The 22152-nt window shown below is 43.8% G+C and overlaps 1 protein-coding gene and 1 pseudogene across 1 annotated transcript; one reads left to right on the forward strand and one right to left on the reverse strand.

The window, feature by feature from the left end:
* Window positions 1-105: 105 nt before the first annotated feature.
* LOC146185301 (uncharacterized) lies at window positions 106-2686 on the forward strand. Its single transcript, XM_084606250.1, has 3 exons — window positions 106-441; window positions 896-1002; window positions 1534-2686. Exons 1-3 carry the CDS (start codon window positions 110-112, stop codon window positions 2646-2648), a joined length of 1554 nt encoding a protein of 517 aa, XP_084462376.1. The 5' UTR covers window positions 106-109; the 3' UTR covers window positions 2649-2686.
* A 122-nt stretch (window positions 2687-2808) lies between these two features.
* Window positions 2809-13259, reverse strand: LOC146185302 (uncharacterized; annotated as a pseudogene).
* Between the last annotated feature and the right edge of the window lie 8893 nt (window positions 13260-22152).

Consider the following 22152-nt stretch of genomic DNA (forward strand, 5'->3'; position numbering starts at 1 on the left):
GGGTGGACGGAAGCTGTAGCTTTCGTGTTCTTCCGATCGTTCCGTCTGTAGTGTTTCGTTACGCCTTTGCCTTAAACACTGCGAACATTTTGCTTCTGTGCAATTGACAATGTTTTCGCAGCCGGATTTTGCGCAATTTTTGGACGAGAGCAATCAGTGGACCAGCAACCTGACTTCTGTGCCGCCGATCAGTGACAGCGTGATTGACGTGCACTTCGGAACATCAAACCGGCAACTGCGGAAAGGATGGGCATTTAAAGAGGAAAAATACATTCGCCGCATTGAATGTTGCATTCATCAGCATACGCCCGAGTGCAAACTGGTGATACTGCGAAGCATCTGTCTGTGCTCGATGAAGCCTGGGCACTACAGACAGGTCGCAGCAGTATGCGATGACGGACATGCAAAAGTAGCGCAAGCATACTGTGACTGCGTTGCTGGGTTAGTACACATTCTTTTGACTATTGAAAGGTCCGCTCATATATACTGCCCTGCCTTTCGTTTAGTCTTGAATCCCTCTGTCGAAACGGCGATATAACGAGTGGTGTGATGTATACGGTTTCTTGTTCTCGTAGCGCATTGAGCGGTTATTTTTTGTTCCTTTTCTAAGTCATAAATACTTTAAGCATTGGTACGGCCTGTTTCACATACCTATTTAACGCTGGATTTTTAAGCGCTCGGCGCCAGAGATCGGTTACGTGCATGTGTTACATTGGTTTCAGTATGATCGTCACCAGTGTATATTTTTCTCTGTGCAACCGCTGGATTCTAAACATGCACGAAGTATAATAATGGATACCTGCCAAAGTAGCATGCAGAAGCACGCGCATAGAAGTCGTTTGCATGTATTCCAAAAAGGATGTTTTCGAACTGTTGTCAACGCGCTCTTTTGCAGACTGAGCCAGAGGTGCCAGCACGTCGCTGCCCTCCTTTTTGCTGTTCGCAGCATTCAGACGCCTTCGTGCACAGACATGCCATGCCGATGGATGGCACCAACACAAGGCAAGGCTATTTTACATTTTACTCAGCACTTGAACTACATTGTCTACCTACTTTTACAGGGAGAAATAAAATTCGGGCATGGTAGCTGATATGCGTGAAATGTTGCTGTGCTATCACGCGATAAAAAAAAAAAAAGGACAGATACCCAATACCGCATCCTTCATTGTTTTTCTTTCATCTGATGCAGCAATCTTTCATTGGTTTCTTTCATGCTGCTTGCGCATCATTTTGTTGTGCTGCTATTTAAAGTGTGACATATGGGCATCCAGCATATGGTTATTGTTGCATTCAAAGAACATCTTCAGTCCAGTTTTGCATTTGGAGTTTGCTTCAAACAGCTGTATTTTATTTGTTGAACTCATTGGTCATGTGGCTTGAGGCTCATGCATGGAGTTGCTGACAAAGACAATAATAAGAGACAAAATATATTTATTTGCTAAGTAGACTGCCTTGTGGACAGATTAATGCAAAGCGGTTCAAATATACACGGCGGCAGTGTTCTCTACAAGTGGCGATTTTTCTCACTTGCAGGTCAAAACCGTCTTTTGACAAAGCCTCTGGTTGACATAACCTTCAAAAAACACGTCGTCAACAAAACAGTGCCAGCAAAGCGCAAGCGACGACTGCCATCTGATTATTCATCGGCCATCTATTCAGACTGTTCAAGCTTTGCAAAGAAAATTGCTGAAGATGCACCACACTTAGTATGGAACAGATATTCCACAAGCAAACCAGCAGTACTCAGCAACACCAGTGTGATTTCGGACACAGAAGACTTACATTCAGAGAAATGTTCGGCAGAAATAAGGAGCCACTTTGAGCAGCTCGTCCCACTGACAACAGTTCAGCAAGAGGACCTCTGTTTGAAAACGCTTGGCCAAAGCGAAAATGCACTGTGGGCCGCTGAAAGGGCTGGTCGCCTAACAGCGTCAAATTTCAAGCGAATCCTTTGCTGCAGAAAACCTGAAGGACTTGTAAAGGATATTCTATATCCAAAAAGACAAGTACTCCGCCACGACGACCCAAGAATGTATGGACTGCAGAATGAGGAAGTAGCTGTACAGCAGTACACTCAAATAATGCAGCTGTATGACAAAGATGTGACCATAAGCAACACAGGCCTCCATATTCATGGAGAATATTCTTTTATTGCTGCATCCCCAGACCGTCTTGTGACGGATGGAGGCATTGCTGGGCTTCTGGAGGTGAAATGTCCATCGTCAAAAGCTGGTCAGAAAGTGCTGGATGCATGCAGCGACAAAGCATTCTGTGCTAAAGTTATTAATGGAGAAGTGTGCCTAAAGCGTACACATGCATACTTTTACCAGATACAGGGACAACTTGGCGTCACTCGCAAACCATGGTGTGACTTTGTGCTGTGGACTGGTCACCTCGAACTGCAGCACTCTGTATCAGTTCAGAGGATTTATTTCGATAGTCAAGTGTGGGATGAAATTCTGCACGGACTTCTTTATTTTTACAGAGCTGCAGTTATTCCAGAGATTATTACACGCTGCATAAAGCGCCTCGGATTTTTGTACACAACTGGTGCTGGCTATGTACCATTTCAGAAGTTCAAGGAAGGATTTTACATTGTTGATGAACTGGACGAGCCACTGAAGCTGAAACTTAGGAAGTTGAAATAAATATGTCTGCTTCCTTCATCGCACAGTGGCAAAAACAAGGCAAAGTGTATTGAACTTTATACACAGCATGTACTTTCCAACATGAAATTTGCAATAGACATGACATTGGAAAAAGTGTATAGTCATATTTTCGCATATAAAGCATGTCCAAATTGCTTCTTGATTCCAAATCTTACACAAATGACTCGCATCATTCACTAAGGCCAACATACAGACAAGATATCAGTGGTTTCCTCTTTCATATGCTATTTAAAAGAAGTGAACATGAACACAAACATTAGTTGACCAGCATTAAGCTGATATGTCTGCAAAGAACCTATAGTGTACTGGTGATCTACTCGGTGTCTGACTGTTCCCCATCCCTTTTGGTATTCAGCAATGGCCCACGGAAGTTTGACAGCCGAGCACATACAGCAAAAATTTGGTCTGCTATATCCAGCATATTGATGGGGAATGGTTTGTCAAGTATGTGATACTCTTTTATTCTTCGTATAACTCTCTCAATGTGCACTCTTGCACTTGCCACTTGTTTTGTCTCTCGAACATCTTTGGCACTCATGTGAGGCTTCCCAGGGATGCGAAATGGAGGCATATAAAGGTCAACATTCGGAGGAAGCAAGTCAGTAACTTTGAACCCTTTGTCAACCATTACCCCATCACCTGGCTCTAACAGATCTAGAACTCCACACTCCTCGACAATAGACCTGTCACTAGTTCCTCCGCCAAATAGCGGTGACACAAAGCTGATGTAACAGTCTGGTGTGGCCCCTACTAAACACTTCATAGTGTTTGCAAACTTGTAGTTTGAAAAGGTGTCTTTGTGCATTCAGACTTGAGGGCTTCTGGATGCGCACTTCTGTTGTATCTAGAATAATCCGTGTGTTTGGATACTGCCGAAAATGGGGTGGCATATGTTGCTGCACTTCAGCAAGTGTTGGAAACATGGTTATAGCAGCCAGATCTTTGTGCAGAACAAGTATCCATTCTGTGAAAATACGACTAAAGGTAGGCATGGAAACAGCAAAATTTCGTGAAATTTCTTTTGTTGCCATACCTGTTCGCAGACGTACTAGAACCATAAACATCTGTTCTTCCAGAGAATGCAAATTTTGATTTTCACTTCTGGCAAGCTTTGGGTTTCTTTCTACTACCAAATCGAGAATGTGCTTAAAAACACGTACAGATGACAGTCCGGTATAGTAAAGCAAATCCTGTGGCGTTTTCATGTTCTCAAGGCACAACATTCTTGACTTCAGTTCATTATAACACGCCTGCCACTGACCAATACTTTCTTCTGCTGTTTTCAGCTGTGACAGAAGTTTACAGTTTTTGTCTTTTTCTCTAGCTAAGAGCGATTCAAGTTCTTCAATCCGCTTAAGCATATCTTCTGTCTTACGCTTTTTTGCTGTGGAATCATCAGTCATGACAGTGTCAGTTATGTCGTCTTCAGTGACACCATCCACAGCCATAGCTTGCATCTGATTGCTGTCGTGCTGTGGTGGGCTCAGTGAAGATGCCCCATCACTCGGATCACAACTCGCGGCTACTGTTTTTCTTTTCTTCGACCTTTCGAAGCGGGCGAGAGCCCCGACGCCGCTAGCGTTCTTGTGTTTGAAAATTGATGGCACGTAATCTGGATGGTCCACAAAACGAGAAGGTACCCCTGCAAAAAAAGAAAAAAAAAAAGAGCATGTATGTATACGAGAAATGCGCGTCAACCTGACCCTTTTAGGAACTGTGCACTGATGCTGCTCTAACCACTGCAGTTTTAGGAGTAACTAACGGAAAGCAAATGTATTCGAAAGCCCGGTCGGAGTACATAGTCGATCTCGCAACCTGATACCGCGCTGTGGAGGCACCGAGCTCCAGGCGCTTGTCGGCTGGCTAGCGAACGCACGAGAGTTTCGCTGAGGAAACGGCCGCTAGTATGCAATCTACTATACTGTGATGTCCTCAAATGGGCAAAATCCGCTGCAGAAATAGTGGTCGAGGCGACTGTTTTCGCAGGAGAGTTGCTCCTACGCAAAAGTATCTGGTGTTCTGGAGCTACCGCCACCGTTTCGGCGAACACGGTGGCCGCGGCGCGCGCATACTCCAGCGGGCATACTGTGCCTTCCACAGTTTATCTTTCACCTTCTCTTATAGGCTCTTTTCTATTCGCATGCGGCAGTGATAATATAGATGCAAAGAAAGACCAGCACGAACCTCGGAGACACGGACGGCAAAGAGGCAAACACGCACACACTGAACGCAGCGTTTGTATGCTTCTTCGCCCTCCGTGCCTCGTTCGCGCTATTGTTTGCGTCTGTTGAACCAACTAGCTCGACAAGTTTCCCATCCCCATGGTACTAGGAGACAGGCCCGAGCAGTTTTCGCTTATTTCTTCATGCAGAAACTTCTACTGCTTCTACTACACATCAGCAAACGCACAACAGAGGCGTTGCATCCTGTTTCGAACTGCAGCTTCTCGGAAGTACAAGAAAGCAGAAAAGGAGCTCTTACCAGTCACAAAGTGGTCGCTGCAGACACGCGAGTTGGTTGTTGGTTGCCACGAAGTTCCATCGACATTCACACGGCACATTGCCTGCACCCACTTTGCCCTTTTAGCCGCGTGCAGTGATGCCGCGGGGAATCTAAAAAATCTCACATTTCCTGGCTTTTTGCTAGAATTAAGGCCGCTGTACGGTCACTATTTGGGCGCTGCGCCCGTCCGCTCGAGGACGCATCCGCCAGGTCCTAACAATGGGGCGGACGGAGGCATGCGTCCTCCGCCCGGCTGCCGCACAGAGTTCGTCAACTTCAACTTTTGTCGCATGCGTTCTGGAGGCGCATCGCAAGCTCCTCCTACTTTTTCAAAGATGGCCGCCGGCCGACCGAGCGTAGGCGAAGCAAGGCCTAGGCGGACGGTGCCTGTCGATGAAAGATATACTTCATGTCGCTATTGCTCGTTTATTACGATTATTCAAAGCGACTTGGAAGTTTGCCTTGCCATGTGCATAAGCATCGAGTGACAGTTCCCCCAGTTGAGTTGGCCTGCACCGAGTTGACGAGTGGCCGACAAACCTACGGAAGATGTACTGCTGCTACACAGTTGCGGTGCCTCGACGTGTTTATTTGGAGCCGTTTGTGATTGCTGCAGGATTTTCACGGACAGCATCAAGAAGCAGTTCCCCGCAGTGAATTAATTCCCTGTGCGCGTATACAGTTTCATAGCAACGACAATTAGTGGGAGTGTAGCGAAAGTGATACGTTCGGAACGACTGCTGTTTTGCCAAGTTGGTGAAATCGCCTGCAAGTATATCTGTTACGAGTGAAAAGCTCACTGCACACGCTTTGTTTTGCGAATGTTGATATGAATTTTGAGCTGTGCTAGACGCATTCATTCGTCTGCGTGCAGCGATCGCGAGCAATCACTGATATCAATCGTGTTTCGTGTATGTGCTGTGCTTCAGAACTGCCGTGGGTGTGAAGTGCCCTTTCTGAAAACTGTGTTTTACGTGCGCGAAACGATTTTGGCTGCACGGAGAAGCGTCGGGAAGCCGGCACCAATCTGCTGCTTGATGCTTCGTGAAGTATGTTTGCGATGGTTGCTTGTTATCGTTGCTTCGTGTGATGTCTTGACAGATGTGTTTATTGGGTTTAATTGTTGTACTCCGAATGCTCTCATTACAACCGTGCGCGGACGGCATTGTTGCTAGTGTTCTTGGCCTCTTTATATATAGGTATGAGTTGTGGGCACACAACCACGGCGGGCTTGTAACCAAGCTTTAGTGCCGAGAAAAAAACAACAACAAAACACAATGCATTCTTGTTCTGTGAATGGAACGATTACCGTAGAAATGGCTGAGAAAGCTAAGAGGGTGTGTAAGAATTTTTAGGACAAGTGTAATAGATTGGACAGTGTTATATGGTACAGGAAGAAAAGTACAGACACAATCTGAAATGAAATGCCATCTTATGTGTTATTCAGTTTGCCCATTTGAGCAGTATAAGGTTAGAAGGATGGAAGTTTTCTGCACATTGTGCAGGACAGTCCTATTCGCATAAAAAAAAAAAATCTCGCACTGTAAGCTATAATAATAGAGTAAGAGTACCTGCAAGCAAGATCTCAGTAGAAAACCACCTGCACGAAAGTGTATAAGGCTCCATGGATTCAGCTTTATCATGCGGCTCACAGAGCATAGTGCGAACCTTGGGGTGCAAATACATGGCACAAGACAAATGTTTACATCTGGCATGCCTTAAGCTGCATGCAGTAACACTTCATGAGAGTAATGAATGCTGGTACTCTCAAGTATGACTCAAGGAGCAAAGATTTTAGGGATATAGCAGAAATTAATGAGTAGAAGATATGTAACACGGTCACACAAACACTTGCAGTCCTTATTGAACTCGATCTGCATTCAGCTCGTGCAGTCGTGCCCGAGCCTGCTTGGATCGAAGCTGTTTCTAAGCGCTCTTGAGTTTTGAAGCACATCCGAGAGCGGGTGTCGCCACCCTCGATGTCACCTAACGCACACGAAGGAAGCTTCTCAGTGGTCATTCAAAACGGCCGTGCAGCACCGGATGCTTCAATGCTTCCTGAAAACCTCAATGCGGATCACAAGTGTTCGCGTCGCAGAGGTATAAGAAGGAGCAGGTAATTTCAGACTGAGTTTGCTGAGAAATGGGCTGCTACCACAGTTCTTTCAAGTGCATTACAATGAAAAACCAAAGGTATATGCAGAAAATAGCATCTCATAAGCTTTTGTACTCTCAAGACAGGCAGTTTGCACATGTAAGCACTTCAGACGTCACGTGAAATCCTGTGAACAGCTGACCAGCGGCATTTCCCTCATTGTCTTATGAACAGCCAAAAACAAAAATGCTTTTCATAATGGCAATAACATGCACCTATTATTTACTGCAGATTTCCTGCTCTCATTGATTCATTTCTTTTTTTTTTAATTTTTACTTCTTAATTATTTCGTGGTTGAAATTGCCTACAAGTATTTGATTCGTTTGAAAAGCTCACTACACATATCTTGCATTCTGAATGCTGAAATAAAGTTCGATCTGTGCAGGTAGTCGCGTTTGTTCTTCCCCCTGTAGTGACCATGCATGCACGGCTTTTTCCCTGCAACGTGTCCATCATAAATGTTGATTGTGGCTCATGTGTACTGTGCCTGAAAACAGCCTTGGGTGCGATGTGATCTTTCTGGAAACTATTTTGTATTAATGAAATGATCTCCACTGTCTGCTTTCTGATGTGACTACAGAAGCATCAGCACCACTCAGTGGCTTGATTCTTCATGAAGTATAATTCTTGCAATTATAGCTAGATTATAGCAAGCCTGTCTTGTTCTGATTAATCATTATGTTGTGGGTGCTGGGCATCATGATGGTGTGCCGACAAAACTGTTAATTTTCTTGTCTCTCTAAAAAGGGTACATATCTATGATGGGTACCGAAGGCTTGATGCTGAGCCAAACACAAGAGGAGAGATTCATGTCCCGATAGAGCACATGCCGTGTAATCAACTTCTGTCGTTCTATCCTTAGCTCAACAGAGCAAGATGCCACCAAATGAATGGCTAAGAAAGATGGTAAGGCCCATTATAAGACTGTAATGAATTGGGCAATATTATGGTGCAGAATTAAAAAAAAATGTACAATCTGAAAGGAATTTTCAACTTGTCTAAACATTCTTCCAGTTGCAATGATACAACAATATACAGGTACTTGCACACTTTTACCAGGGCAAGGCCCTTGATCACACTGAGGGGAAGACGAATTCAAATAACGAGTTACAACTGAGCTAGATGAATTTTCAAACAAGTTTCCTTGAGTCTAAACCGTGAAGGTTCGATAGTGTCAACCCTCTACAGCATGATAATTCGGATAGAATCCCGTCGCACAACCACATTACCTTGCATTGCCTTGAGCTGCATAAAGTGATGCTTCTTGAGAATGTTAAATGCTACTGCTTAGTGTAGCAAGAAAATGAAAATTACTTGGCAAGAACCAAATGTTGAGGAGAACCAGAATGGGGAGGATAAACATTTATTTTCTGGCTTCAAAGACCACTATACTGGTAACAGATGCAAGATGCTACAACTGGGGATATGCATATAACAGCTTAAGTTTGCTGCTACAGACAGGCAACATTCATTTTTTGTTCATGGTATAGCATGCAGAAATCTGGATAAAATATCCTTTGCTTTGTTGAATTTCCTGGCTTCAACCAGAGCAGTGCAGCATTACTATCAGGCAACACAAACAGCTTGAAATCTCAAAAAAGCCATGTTACATACACCTAAAATCACTGGAGTGCTTCTAAGTACTCCACAGATATGGTTGTCAAGTGAAAATGCATGCAGTTGTGTCAGCATGTACCTAATTAGCAATCTCGGACTGACCGAAAGCTTAGTGCGCTTCACGACTCTGGAACACAGCACCTTACAGCATGTTATGTGTCCTCTCAGAGCAATGTACTTCTCTTTCCTTGTTGAGCTCAGTGGCTATTTTTATAATGTCCTCCTAAATGAAGCTGTCACTGTATACACCCATTGCAAGGACCCTTTTGTATTTAAAATTCCACAGAGCCTGTCTCCACATGCAACACTGCACAAGTGTGAAGAAGTGAGACTACAGTACAAGGCTGCATGCTTGAAGAAAACACAATTGTAATGAATGAGCAAGAGTAGTGCTTTGCCAACTTATCTATTTATTCAATTTGTCGGGGTGGCGCAGTGGTTGCGGCGCTCGACTACTGTTCCCAAAGACGCGGGATCAAATCCCGGCCTCAGCGGCAGCTTTTCGATTAAGGCAAAAAGCAAGGCGCCCGTGTGCTGTGCGATGTCAGTGCACATTAAAGAACCCCAGGTGGTCAAAATTTCCGGAGTCCTCGGCTACGGCGTCTCTCATAGCCTGAGTTGCTTTGAGACGTTAAACCCCACAAACCAACCAACCAACCAATTTGTGATAGAAAAGAACCCAGCAATATAGTCATCCACACTGCTCAAAGGCAAAACAGCATTGTCTCCTAGTCTACAAGGTGCGATCATCACTATATGTTGTGCATACCACTGTGTATCACTGCTGCATTACAACAGTACCCCCCCCCCCCCTCTCGTTTACTTGGGGACTACGCATTAAAGCAGACAGGATCTCCCAAGTGTGAAACTGCATGGACTAGTTTCTATCCAGCTTTAAGGGGAACAAAGTGGAAACGAAAAGCACAAAAACAAGGCGCACAAGAATCCGTAGTGCTGGCCAATGTTATTCGACGCAGCCCAAAGGCCTGGAGAGTGAATGAAGGGAAATGACAATGGCAGAGAAGGAAATGAACAAAGTACAGCGCAGGTAGGAACGCATCCACAAAGCTTCACAGGAATTTGTGCATGATCCTGGAAACATCTAAAAAGTAACATTGAAACACAGACAAAAAAAGATAAAATCAGGAATGCATATAGAAACCTGCATGCATCATCTAACACGGGACAGGATGACATATCATGCAGCATGAGCTCTTCAGGCGAGCAGAATCTGGTGGGGCGATCTAAACTAAGGGCTATTGAACCAGGCACAGACTAGAACCTTGCAGTGGCAGTGAAGCGAGGGCGCCGTTACGCATTCGAGAAATAGTAACCCAGCATAACATGATCAATAAAACGGCACAAGAACACGATTACAGGGAAAGAAGAGGGATTGAAAGGCGCTCTTTTTTTCCATCTTTTCCTGTGATCATGTCCTTGCGCCGCTCAAATGGTCAGTGTGAACCAACTATAGCATTACAGCAAGTACTACAAGCATAAAATGGTCAGCACATGTAGCATCCTAGTGGCATGTTTCCATTGCAAGGCAGATGCTGTTTGAGTTACTAAATGGCACGTATGGATGAGTTGCGAATGATTATTGCATATGCATGCATCCTCTGGTAAGTATGCAAAGCCTCACTGGTCCATACATTTACATTCAATGCTTTTGTAGAGACAGACTCCCTAACGAAGGATCCTGCAGCGGTTGACCAAAGCATGAAATGTGTTTTTTTACGGTACACCTGCTGCTTGGTGATATTGTAAAATGACCCAGAAGCCTCCATATGTGCCTGTACATACACAAAATTCAGTGAGATGAGCAATCCAAAACACAAAGCTACATTAGATGGGTTTTTAAGCATAGGTAGCATTGAGGAAAAAAAACATTGCCAGTTTCAGTTGATTAAGGAAATAAGTAAGTATACAAAATGCAACCATAATTTCAAACGGTTCGATGGTGCGCATAGCCAGAATATTTTTAATCAGTTTAAAACAGGCCAGGTGATTGTAAACAGTCAATAAAAGCATTTTTCTCGGATTGACAAGATTATCCAGCAGCTTTCTCACTATATGCAATTATAATATTGACCTAGTAAACATCTTGCAGTTCAGTGCTGCTTTCCTTGCCTCTCTGTCTTAGCATTCGTTACTTGTTACACGAGCCACCGAGTATAAAACATCTGGGTTTGCAAGGCATTTAGCCTTCCGTGGCAAGGATGCCTAACATCCACACACACTCGCTTTCTTTCATTTTTCTTTTATTTGATAGTTCAGAGTTCCAAGCACAGTTTTCTTTCTTATAAGAGTATTGAATTCTCAGAGGGGATATTTTATTCGATATCGCAAGGTGCAGTTTTGTCGCGACTCTTTTGGAAAACTGCACTGTGTTTACATGCCACTACAATTGGTTTCTGTTCTTTGAATTGAATAAGGATCTGTGTATTCACTCCAAGATGAACTTGATGCATGGGCTTGCAGGATAGTTATGTAAACAAAGCAAAGGACTCGGGTAGGTAAGTACACTAGTCATAGAAGTATAGTATTTCATAATCACAGACAAGTCAAAATTCCATCAAGTCTGCATGCTGTCCTGTCAACTAAGTAACATGCCATTACACTTGGTCACTGTTTTACAATTAGCCCCTAGACAGTTTTTCTCTACAAGTGGGGACCCTTAGCTAATGCAAGGCAGTGGCCGCTAAGTATTTCTTGATCCCAACTGACCACTCCGGCCATGCACTATTACTCTGTTGTGCAGTGACGTGTCTTTTCAGTGCTTACTGTTAGCTGTATTGTTTTTAAGTATGAGAAACAGTGAAATAAAACTAGAACAGAAGAATAAAACACTCATTCCACACAAAACATCCAATATATACATATTTGTACTTAGAATAGTCATTTCATATCATGCAATGTTTCGAAAACTTTATGGACTCTTCCTCAGCAGCAGCACAATTGTGCCATAATTCTTGTTTATTTGTGCTCGGCACTAACTGTACAAATATTTCACTTGAAATTTGACTAGTAGAGGCTGTCTCAATTGGTAACAATTCTTTTCAGTACATGCCGCAGCTGAGTAGCTTGAGCTGTGTTGCATGTTAACACTCAATCGCCAGATTACATTTGCTACTTTCTGTGTCTGAAATGACAAAAGCAGTGCACACACATGAAACCTAGGAAGACCAAATGGCATAGGTCAAGAAAAGGAAGTGTATGCTGCACTTGACATGAAGGCACTTATTAATATAGGCAGCATTGAGCACAGAGATGGAGAAACTAGTATTACGTACTGGGGGCATGCGAATTGTAGTTTTGCCAACCAAACCGATTATGAATAGCATAGTCTTGCTGCTGAATCAAATATGAATAGTGCTGAAAACCAAACTGAATACAAATAAACTAGTTGAGCAGCTATTTTAAATGTCTTTGAAGAAGTAAACACATTGAATTTTAGAGATAATTTGAACATGCACTGTTTGAATCATTTGCTATGGCATGGATACCATAACAAATGATTCCATGCACTTTTAAAGATTTGTTACTGTCATGAACCTCGACACATTTTCTGCGTGCAAATGCATCTCGTATGCAACACCACAGCTGTACGTTGCAGCCAGAAATGAGGATTACGTGGCGAAATGTACGCCACTAAGAGATTGCTACCACCGGGGAGAACCGCACGGAAAACAGTGCTTCTGTACATGTTACAAATGATGTGCATGTTTGTTTATGCTTTGCAATCTATTTTCTCACAGTAAAACAGGTGTGTTGTAAAATGTGTTTAGGCTGTAATTTCGGATGAAAACATTAAATGACCAGCTCCTGCATCTTTGCCGCGAGTGCTATACCGAAGTGAACGCGCTAACACAGGCAGGGAGATATGAATATATACATTTTACATTTAAATGTATACGTCCGGGAGTACTACGCTGTTGCTGGATGATTGCTAATGGTCAGTTCATACTGTTTGTGCTGTATATGCGGGGGCTCAATAACTCTACAGCTAGGGTGCAAATTAATTTGATAGCCGACGATCGAGAGCCACCGTGAAGAGGAAAAGTTTCCCCAAACCAGCGCCGCAGCCGTCATATGCAGCGTTTCGACGTTCGAAGCAGCGCGCGCCGCGCGCGCCAATCAGAGCGCTGGAGAAATCCGCCACCCAAAAGATGCCCAAAAGTGACCGTATAGCACCCTATGCGCCTCCCGTGCCGAACGCGTCCGGCAGCTGGCGGAAGGCGGACGAGCGCAGCGCCTCTAAAAACGACCGTACGGGGGCCTTTAAAGCACCCTACGGCGGCGCATCGCTGAGGCATCGCGTCGGTGATTTCAGCAGGCACGCAGAGCGCAAAGATGACGACAACAACAACGCAGCAGCGAAGTGACGAACGGAGCAACCGGCCGCCCTTGCCGACGAACCACCAAAAAACATGGCGGTCGCGAACTTCCCGCAATGCATTGCGCGCGCATGCGCAGAGTGCCACCATGAAAAAGGTTCATTCACCTTCATCGGTTAGTTCAGTCAGAGTTTTTCCTATGATGCTCCGGTGTTCAGCGGTGGGGTTCGATGAGAGTTTCTTATAGAATTTTGGGTTATTGAGTTGATGGTTGCCCTCCTGAATGTAATCGTCTTTGTCTAAAATGACTATACCTCCACCTTTGTCGGCGGGTTTAATAACAATGTCAGTTCGTTTGCCGAGTGAGCCTAATGCATTACGTTCTTTCCTTGTGAGGTTAGGTGGGCCAGATCTGCGTGTCCCAAAGGCCTGAAGAATATCCCCTTGTACTGCTTTTATATACATGTCAAGATATTTTTCCCTACCAGGTTTGGGCGTCCACTGTTCCTGAGGTCGGGGGAAGTGCGGATTACTCGAGTTTGGTTTATCGAAAAAGTATTCACGTAGTCTAAGATTTCGAGAAAAGTTATCCAGATCTTTGAATAATTGAAATTCATTATACATTCTATTACTTGGACAGAATTTTAGGCCGCGTGACAAAAGGGACTTTTCATCGAAGGTGAGTTGAGAGTTTGAGAGGTTAATCATAATTTCTGGAAGGTGTGGTTCCTCGGGTGTTTGGTCTAATGTGGTTAGGTGTTCGGTTACGGTTTTGAGGTTCTCGTTGGATGGGTGTATGTGGCTCCCTGGTTGTATAAGAAAAAAGAAATACAACCAGGGAGCCACATACACCCATCCAACGAGAACCTCAAAACCGTAACCGAACACCTAACCACATTAGAGAATCATATTTCATTTTTAAATTTAATACTCTACAACAGGGCTTAAACGAAAACCACGGGGTCCTGTCCTCTCTTCCGATGTCACGAACACAGGAAATGTGCACACCTGGCCAAGTCGTCTGAGGTCATCACCTTTTTTGAATACCAAAGTGTTGGTGTGTTCTGGTCTTGTCAGAGCCACTTACCTCCTACCGCCCTCCCCCCTTTCTGTTTTCTTTCGCTTGCTTCCGACACTTTTTTTTTTTTTTAAAGCTAACACCTTTCCTTATCCACCTCCATCCCCCCCCCCCTTTTTTTTTTCTTTTTTTTTTCCTACTCCCACTCTTCGGCTGTCGTGGCCAGGAAGAGTGAAAATAGCCCGCATTCTTTCGCAGCAGAGACTATGCATCCAGGCACCTGTGTCAGCGCAGTTCGACAGGCCTGTTCAGCACCTGCGATGCACCTGCGATGGCACACCTGGACATCATCCTTCCCTACTGTATCTGTCTCTTTCCTCTGTCTCCCACGTTTTGTTTTCCTACCCAGGTGTGGTCTATGTCCAAATGCTTAAAAAGCCGCAACACTATCCAAGAAGATTCACTCTTGAGAAAGATCGGTCTCCGATCGAAATGTCGAGTCTAATAAAATGTTTCTTTAAATGAAGCGTACCCTTCGCTCTATTATTTTTTAAGCGGCCAAGTACGTTAAATGTTCTCGCATCCTATATATATATATATATATATATATATATATATATATATATATATATATATATATATATATATATATATATATATATATATATATATATACATATGTTTCAGGGCAGCGGAAGCAAACATCATCGATGTGTACCGTCTTTTACTTCTGCTTCAATCCTGGACATTATCTTCATTGCAATGCATTCGGACCTTGAGAGAATTAAAAATAGAAAAAAAAAAACTTGAATTACTCATTTACGTTCGATTACTGCAGTTCCAAGGAAGCTGATTACTTTAATAAAGGCACCCTGCTTTGGCTTCCACTATGTCTGCCTTAGATACGCATGTTTCTTTGTTTTCCCCGCTTCATTTTATGCCACTAAAGCCATGTGTGATGGAAGTTACTAGAATGGTTTAAGTTTGAATAGAGAATATTATCCGTGCTGTGCGGAGGCTTGCACTCTATGCTTTAAAGTTTTGTTCGGCTCTTTTTTCAGTGGTATTGTCGCAAACCTTTTCCAGAGCATTTAAAGAGTTCATTTTACGCAGAGAAGGCTTGTTCACGCATGGCAGTATATGTTTCAGGTTATCCTAAAGGTTTATATATATATATATATATATATATATATATATATATATATATATATATATATATATATATATATATATAATATATATATATATATATATATATATATATATATATATATATATATCTTTTTTTTTGTGGTAGCATGAGGCTTTATTTTTGCCGTTTTCGTGCAGGTGGAAGGTACAAGGCTAACAGAACAGTTATACTGCTTCGCAGCAATACCTATCTTCTTCTAATTCAGCTGCAGTTATGGAAGGGGAGGGACAGAGATTGTTTTTTCCCAACTCTGGTCGGCATCACCGTCTCAAGTGAAAAATGGTGAGCCCATATTGCGCAAAACGTGAGCGATAGGGGTAACGATCAGTGTCATTGCATTGAGTGCAGTGCAGCAGGAGGAACCGCTCAGCTCTGCCAAGGACAGAGTGCGTGGGTGGACAGGAATAGGCCTTGGAGGCAGCGCACGTAGGCAGGTGCAATATTTGAGCGTGCTGGTAATGGTGGGCATCGCGTACAAGACGTACGCGTCCGTAATTAAAAAAAAAATTAGGAGGGAGGGGGACGCAGGGTCGTGTTGGCGCGAGAAAATAAATTCTTCAAAAACTACAAGGGCTTCTTTTGCTGTTCTTCGGACGCAAGAAATGTTGTGGCAGGCTTCTGTGTTATAGAATAAACAGTGGGTGTATTTTTTAGAAGAGCATTTAGAAGCGCGAACGGTGCAATTCTCGTCTCGCAAACATCCAATACTGAACCACAAATAAATACTATCTTTTCAAGTTGAGGGGGACGTTTATCTAGAAAGCTGTTTATATCCTCCACTTGGGACTTTTAATCCCGAACTGATCGAGGTGTATACCATATTACGCAACAAAACTGGACAGGTGGCATGTTGTTGGCTAAATTTTAACTTCCAAATATTACCCACGGTAGCTTCCAGTAGGCGCACTTGTGTGATATGTTGCACCGTTCTTCGTGAAGAGCAAACGCCACTTCAGTCAACAGGCATGCTTGCACAGATGCTGGCAAAAGTAATCGTTCGTGCATATTAAATCGACGAGAGAAACAACGGCCTTTGACGACGGAAGTAACTAATAGAAAAAAAAATTAATGTATTAACTATATCTTTTAAATTTCTAATTTTCTATTGGACGACTCATTACGGATGGTTTTCGTAACTATCATCTCACACAGACAAATATTTGACTCGTGAGAGCCGTGTTGCTTAACAGCCTAAATCTTAGCATGACATTTTAGGTTTGGTTAATGGGGTTTAACGTCCAAAAGCGTCTAAGACTATGAGAGACTCCGTAGTACAGGGTTCCGAAAATTAGACCCCTTGGGGCTCTTTAACGTGCAATGGCATCACACAGCACACGGGCGCCTTGCTTTTCGCTTCGATCAAAAAGCGGCCACCGCGGCCGGGATTCGATTCCAGATCTTTGGGCAGAGCATGACGTTTTAATTTGATGACCAAACGGGCAAGATTTATTCTACCGTTTTCGTAGATTTCTACCAATAATTTCTGCTGGCGTAAAAATTCGCGCATTGTGAAACTTAGCAGCTAGAAGGTAATTTATCTACGAAGGAAGCCAACAGCGAGTGCCATCTAGGGAAGCATACAGTGAATGTTCATGGTTTGTTTTGAAGATTTGTGGTGTATATGGATTGCAGTTGCGTTATGGCTCAAATACTATCTATTATATAATAGAAGAAGAATCGTTCCTGTGCTGCCCTCGTTCACAGCGACGGAAGTAGAACGTACTGAATAGGCTATTGCGTAGCGTGGAATCTGAGCTAACGGCGAGTTTGTAAGAGCGACGAGAGAATCTTCTGTGTATGCCATAACGAGTGCGCCATTTCCCTACAGCTGTTACGCACACTAACAAACGACTAGAATTGACTCTCAAGCTACTAGGTGGGGATGACAAAGTTAACAGCGGCTACATTAGTCCTAATCAACTACAGTATTGTAGCGGAACTAGTGACATATGTGCTACCAAATAAAAGTGGTGTCAAAATGAACGTGCAGTTTCAGATTAATTGAACGCATCTCATTTCTTTATATTTAGCGCGAGCATTACCTTCTTGGACTGAATTGCTCCATTTGATGCATCAAACTTCCGTCGCAATTTAGAATAAAGTGGTGAAGTATGTGACACTGGCTGTGATTTGTAGCACCTGCACGAGGGCGGTCGATCAATTATGAGCTTAATGTTTTTATATTCTTGGTTTCTTCGCGCTCATGCTTGCTGCATCTACCAGTCGTTACGGGGGAAGAGTTCAAATGGGTCATCGTTTGCATGGCTCTAGATAGATTCTCGAGAAAGGGCGGGAGCCGCGGGCTAATTACAATACTGACATACAGCGGATAGCATCAGCTATATTACCAAATTGATTCCTGTTTTTCTATGAGGCAATAAATAAAGTCAGAAAAAGAGGACAGGACAGGCACAGACAAACTCAAAGCAAGAGAACCACTGTGCGTCAAATCATCGCTCTAGTTCACCAAAACAGGCAGATATTCTAGTCGTAACAAAAGCGCATAGTTTTTATTTCCTGTTTTGTTTAGCTGAATATTATTAGCATGCGGGATCACGACATTTTCGCTAAATATTGTGAGAACTCACGTTCACAACATTTTTGACCACACTTCGACAATTAAAGTTTGAGGAGTTGAATTACAGTTGCTGTTATATAAAGGCCTGAGTATTCTGGTTCCATCATGTCATTGTTATAAACGGAAAGCCATTATAAACTGTGAGATTATTTTGCTGGCATAGATTTGCAACATGATTTCTCACTCTTTAAAAAAAAATAGATTGCGGCACGAAATATAGACGCAGTGGTCTGCAAACAGAAGCCCTTGCTCCTATTTAGCATCAATCCATCGATGCTTCATGCCAGTTTGTCGATTGCATTGCTTAAAGTTGCGGCAATGTGATAAAAAAAAATTATGAAAGCTAACTTATATCCTCAGCTTATCATAAGCGATATGCAGGAGAGCGCAGCATCAGCACTGATTATAAACATTAAGGGCATTGCGGTCGGCCAAGGAGACAGAACCTCACGAGATCCATGTTTTCATCTTTAGTAAGATATTCGTTCCTCTGCTGATAACTAGTTCGTTTAAAAGCGTTATTTTTTACTGAATGATTTTGCACCCATTCTCGCTGTAAAATTGTTATTAAGTTTTTATCTCGCTTTACATGCCTTGTTTAACCTGGGAAACCACCACTTTTTTGTTCCCGATTTTTCTCCCTATTTAGTGTGAAAAAGGAAGAGCGGATGAGAAAGAATCTTAGAAAGGCCTCGCTTAAAAATTCGCAATTCGCAAATGAGTTGCCGACAAGGCGATTACTTACTCTCCACTTGCGATAGTCGCATTCAACGTCCTACCGCACGCGTACCTTCCTTAGACGGAATCGTCAAACAGAACCTGTGACTGAGCAACTCTGAAAGTCCACATAGTTCCGGCACAGCGCCAAAACGAGGGCACTTGTCAGACTCAAAAGTTTGTCAGTCCACCGATGGCACACCTAATTGCTAAATTATGAAAGCGGAAGTCTTTTATGTCCAATTCACACAAAACCTGGTGTGAGCATCTACCACGCATGGCGGGAAGTTCAGACGATGGGTCAAGCACGATCGTTACGACATCCCTTTGGCGACCAATCAGAAGCTGGCACCAAATTCGCAAAGACCTCTTGGCAAAAGTGACACCACAGATATAGAGTTTTCAGATTAAACACAAATTTTCCAGGAATCTTTCTGTCACTAAAATAAAGTAACTGAGCTGAAAAAGAATTCAGTGACAAATGGTAAGAAATCGAATAGGACAGAATACGAGATGGTTATGGCACCCATAGGCCATTACGGGTGGTTCCTCCTGCCTGAATAGAGGTGAACCTAGTTATCGCGCTATGGAGGCAGTAGTCTCGATATTTTTAGTGAAATAAAAGTACGATGAAAATCATCGGAAATAAAAAAAAATAAATACATACAGAATAATGCTTATATCGACTGAGATACGGTTTATATGACAATAAGAGCGCTGCAGTGCTCGTCAGCAAGATCCGTATAAGCACCAGGACCTGAGTACGTGACGCACATCCTTCTTCGCCCCTGAAGTTTCAGCTGGGATAAAAGTTAGTCTTATTAAGGCGCCTTACGCGCAAAGATCTTGGGAACGAGTTGACGCTGCCATGACGCCGTCCACCGCCGGAGTAAAGCCACCATTCACATTCTCCCCAGGTAGTCCGAGGCAATGTCTCTAGAATTACCGGATTCAGAGAATGGCACGTCTGGCAGCCGAAATGTAGAATAAACGGTTCCGCTCAGATTCTAGTTGAACATTAGTGTCCAGGGGCCATCGGAAATAGTCGATATTCCTCCTTTGCAGCATAGCGTCGAAGACGAGAGAAACTTCAAAGGAACAATTGCTTTCTTCCAGACGACGTCAGCAGCCAACCGCTTCGGAGGACCAGTGAAATTGCGAACGAATAGTGGCTGCATTTAAACGAAGTAAAACGTAAGTAAGTAAAGGTTTTTAAAAACATAAGCTTGGCTGAAAACTGCCGAGTGGTCACATGAACAGCGGGATGTTGAGTTAGAAGGAACCTTAAAACCGACATACAACTCTTCCCATTTTTTGTTTTGCCTAGGACCAATTTAGTATTAGTCTCCTGACCATTTTCTTGGTTTACCAAATGGTTACGAGGAAGTATAGTTCGCTAGCGAGGATCCCGTTCCGTTCAGTGTTTCATTGTCACTGTCGGCCATTTCCAGGATTTCAAATCTGGTGAACATATAAGTGCCGCTCTTTGATGACATTGGCTGAAGTGAATGCCCTAACATGGCGATCTTCAAGCCATTTCGTGAATACACCAGCCACAATCTAGTAGCGGTTTCCGTCGACAAAACCCCAAAAATCAAACTGCACAAGCCAGGCTGTTTATAGTGCATTTCATGTCGGTATTGGTGACGCTAGCCATGCTCTGGCATGCACTTCACATGTGCGGCATTCAGCCACACACTCTTCAATAGTTTGATTAAGTTGTCGCCGCCAGAAACTACTCCTAAACTTGTTTCATAGACATGACCATCATTCCTCGATGTCTCGCGTTAACAGCCTGAGAGACGCCTGCTGATATCCATCCGGAATGACCACAGGAGAACCCCAGAGAAGGCATCGTTCGTGCGTTGACAGCTTCAATTTCTTTACTTTGCACTAAGCATACTTCCGACCAACCCTTGTTGTGTAGTCGTCAAGTTGAAAACTTCGATGCACGGTGGCCAGCACATGATCTTTTTCGTTATGTGCACTACATTTACCGCCGTTAAGACTCAAGAGGGCTGACCTCGCGGCCTCAGTCATAAGGATGTCTCCCAGTGGCGCCAGCTCACCACCTGTGCCAGGCAGCGCCAGCGTTTTGATGTTTCTTTCTAGGGCGGTACAACATGCAGTTATACATGGCCCATATGAGGCACCAGCACAGTAGGCGTGGGTTTGGAATACAGTCGAAATCTGACGATCTGGCCTCATTATCCCCTGAAGAGGTTTGTGATCGGTGTGAGTTACAGCCTTCCCTTCGACGACACACTGGTGGAAGTAAATCATAGCGAAGCCAATTGCAAGACATTCCTTCCATAGGTGGGAAAAGTTCCTGTCCGGCAGTGCAGTGTTCTGGAAGCGTAGGCTACGAGCTCTTGTTTCTGAATCGTCTGGCTGAGCGAGTGCTGCGCTAAATCCGTAAGGAACTTCGCAGAATGATAAGAAAACCGCCTTTGTTTTGTCGTAGAGATGCAGGACGGAAGCATATGCTTTAGTTTGTGAAAAGCTAGCTGGTGGCCAGAAGCCCACTCTCTTGTCATCAAGCGATAAAGACTCAGACTCTCGGCAATTGTTCTTGAGGAAAGTGCCGGTAGTAAGCACAGAGTGATCCCAAGAACTATTGAACTTAATTGCTATTTTTGGGTGAAATGTTAGGTGATTGCTCGAACCGTTTCTTCCATGCGTACTACAACCCCAAGAAACCAGCTGAAGAATAATCAAGAGTGGCTGCAGCGAAGGCACAATAGATAATTTTGCTTGTAAGCCGGCCTGTTGCAGATGGCCCGGCAGATCAGCAACTCCAGAAATGTTTGGTTGGCTAACGTACGCAACAACAGCATTTAAGCCAGCGGGAAGAATGCTTATGGAACGCCTGAAAATGAGAGTTGACACGGAGACACCGAACAGCAAACGCTTCGCCGTCAACCGACCCTTGATTGTCGCGATAGTCAACACTGTCGTGACGCTGGGGCTACGTCGACCCGGCCTTCACTTGGTAGCGTGCAGAGACTCGGGGTTGAAGTAGGATTGAATCTTCGAAGTTGGTGAAATATGTACAAGCAGGTTTAATGGCACTTTGAGAAAACTTATTTACAATATTTACACGAAAAAAGAAGGGTACATCAGCAAAATGGCAAGCGTTAAGAGTTCATAGCGAGAAGCGACTGGATGAGCCGTTTACCCAGGGCCCAGAGCGACATTTCGTGCTCTGCAGCGTCCTTAAAAACCCCCTATGTCCAGCCCCTCTCTGAAGATGCTGACCAACCAAATCCAGGGCACGCCCCTCAGGTATCGGCATCCAATCGAACACATCACTGCACTGATAGTCTGAAGCACTGACTGGTCCGGCATTCATTCGTTGGGCGTGATC

The sequence above is a fragment of the Amblyomma maculatum genome, chromosome 6, assembly GCF_055883805.1.
Source record: "Amblyomma maculatum isolate TAMU_Amacu chromosome 6, ASM5588380v1, whole genome shotgun sequence".
Lineage (NCBI taxonomy): Eukaryota > Metazoa > Arthropoda > Arachnida > Ixodida > Ixodidae > Amblyomma > Amblyomma maculatum.

What these genes read in the sequence shown, in the direction of transcription:
- LOC146185301 (XM_084606250.1), top strand. Translation starts at nt 110, where the DNA reads ATGTTTTCGCAGCCGGATTTTGCGCAATTTTTGGACGAGAGCAATCAG. An exon ending in TACTGTGACTGCGTTGCTGG is followed by an intron (nt 442 to 895) that starts GTTAGTACACAT and finishes GCTCTTTTGCAG; the next exon opens with ACTGAGCCAGAGGTGCCAGC. An exon ending in ATGGATGGCACCAACACAAG is followed by an intron (nt 1,003 to 1,533) that starts GCAAGGCTATTT and finishes TCTCACTTGCAG; the next exon opens with GTCAAAACCGTCTTTTGACA.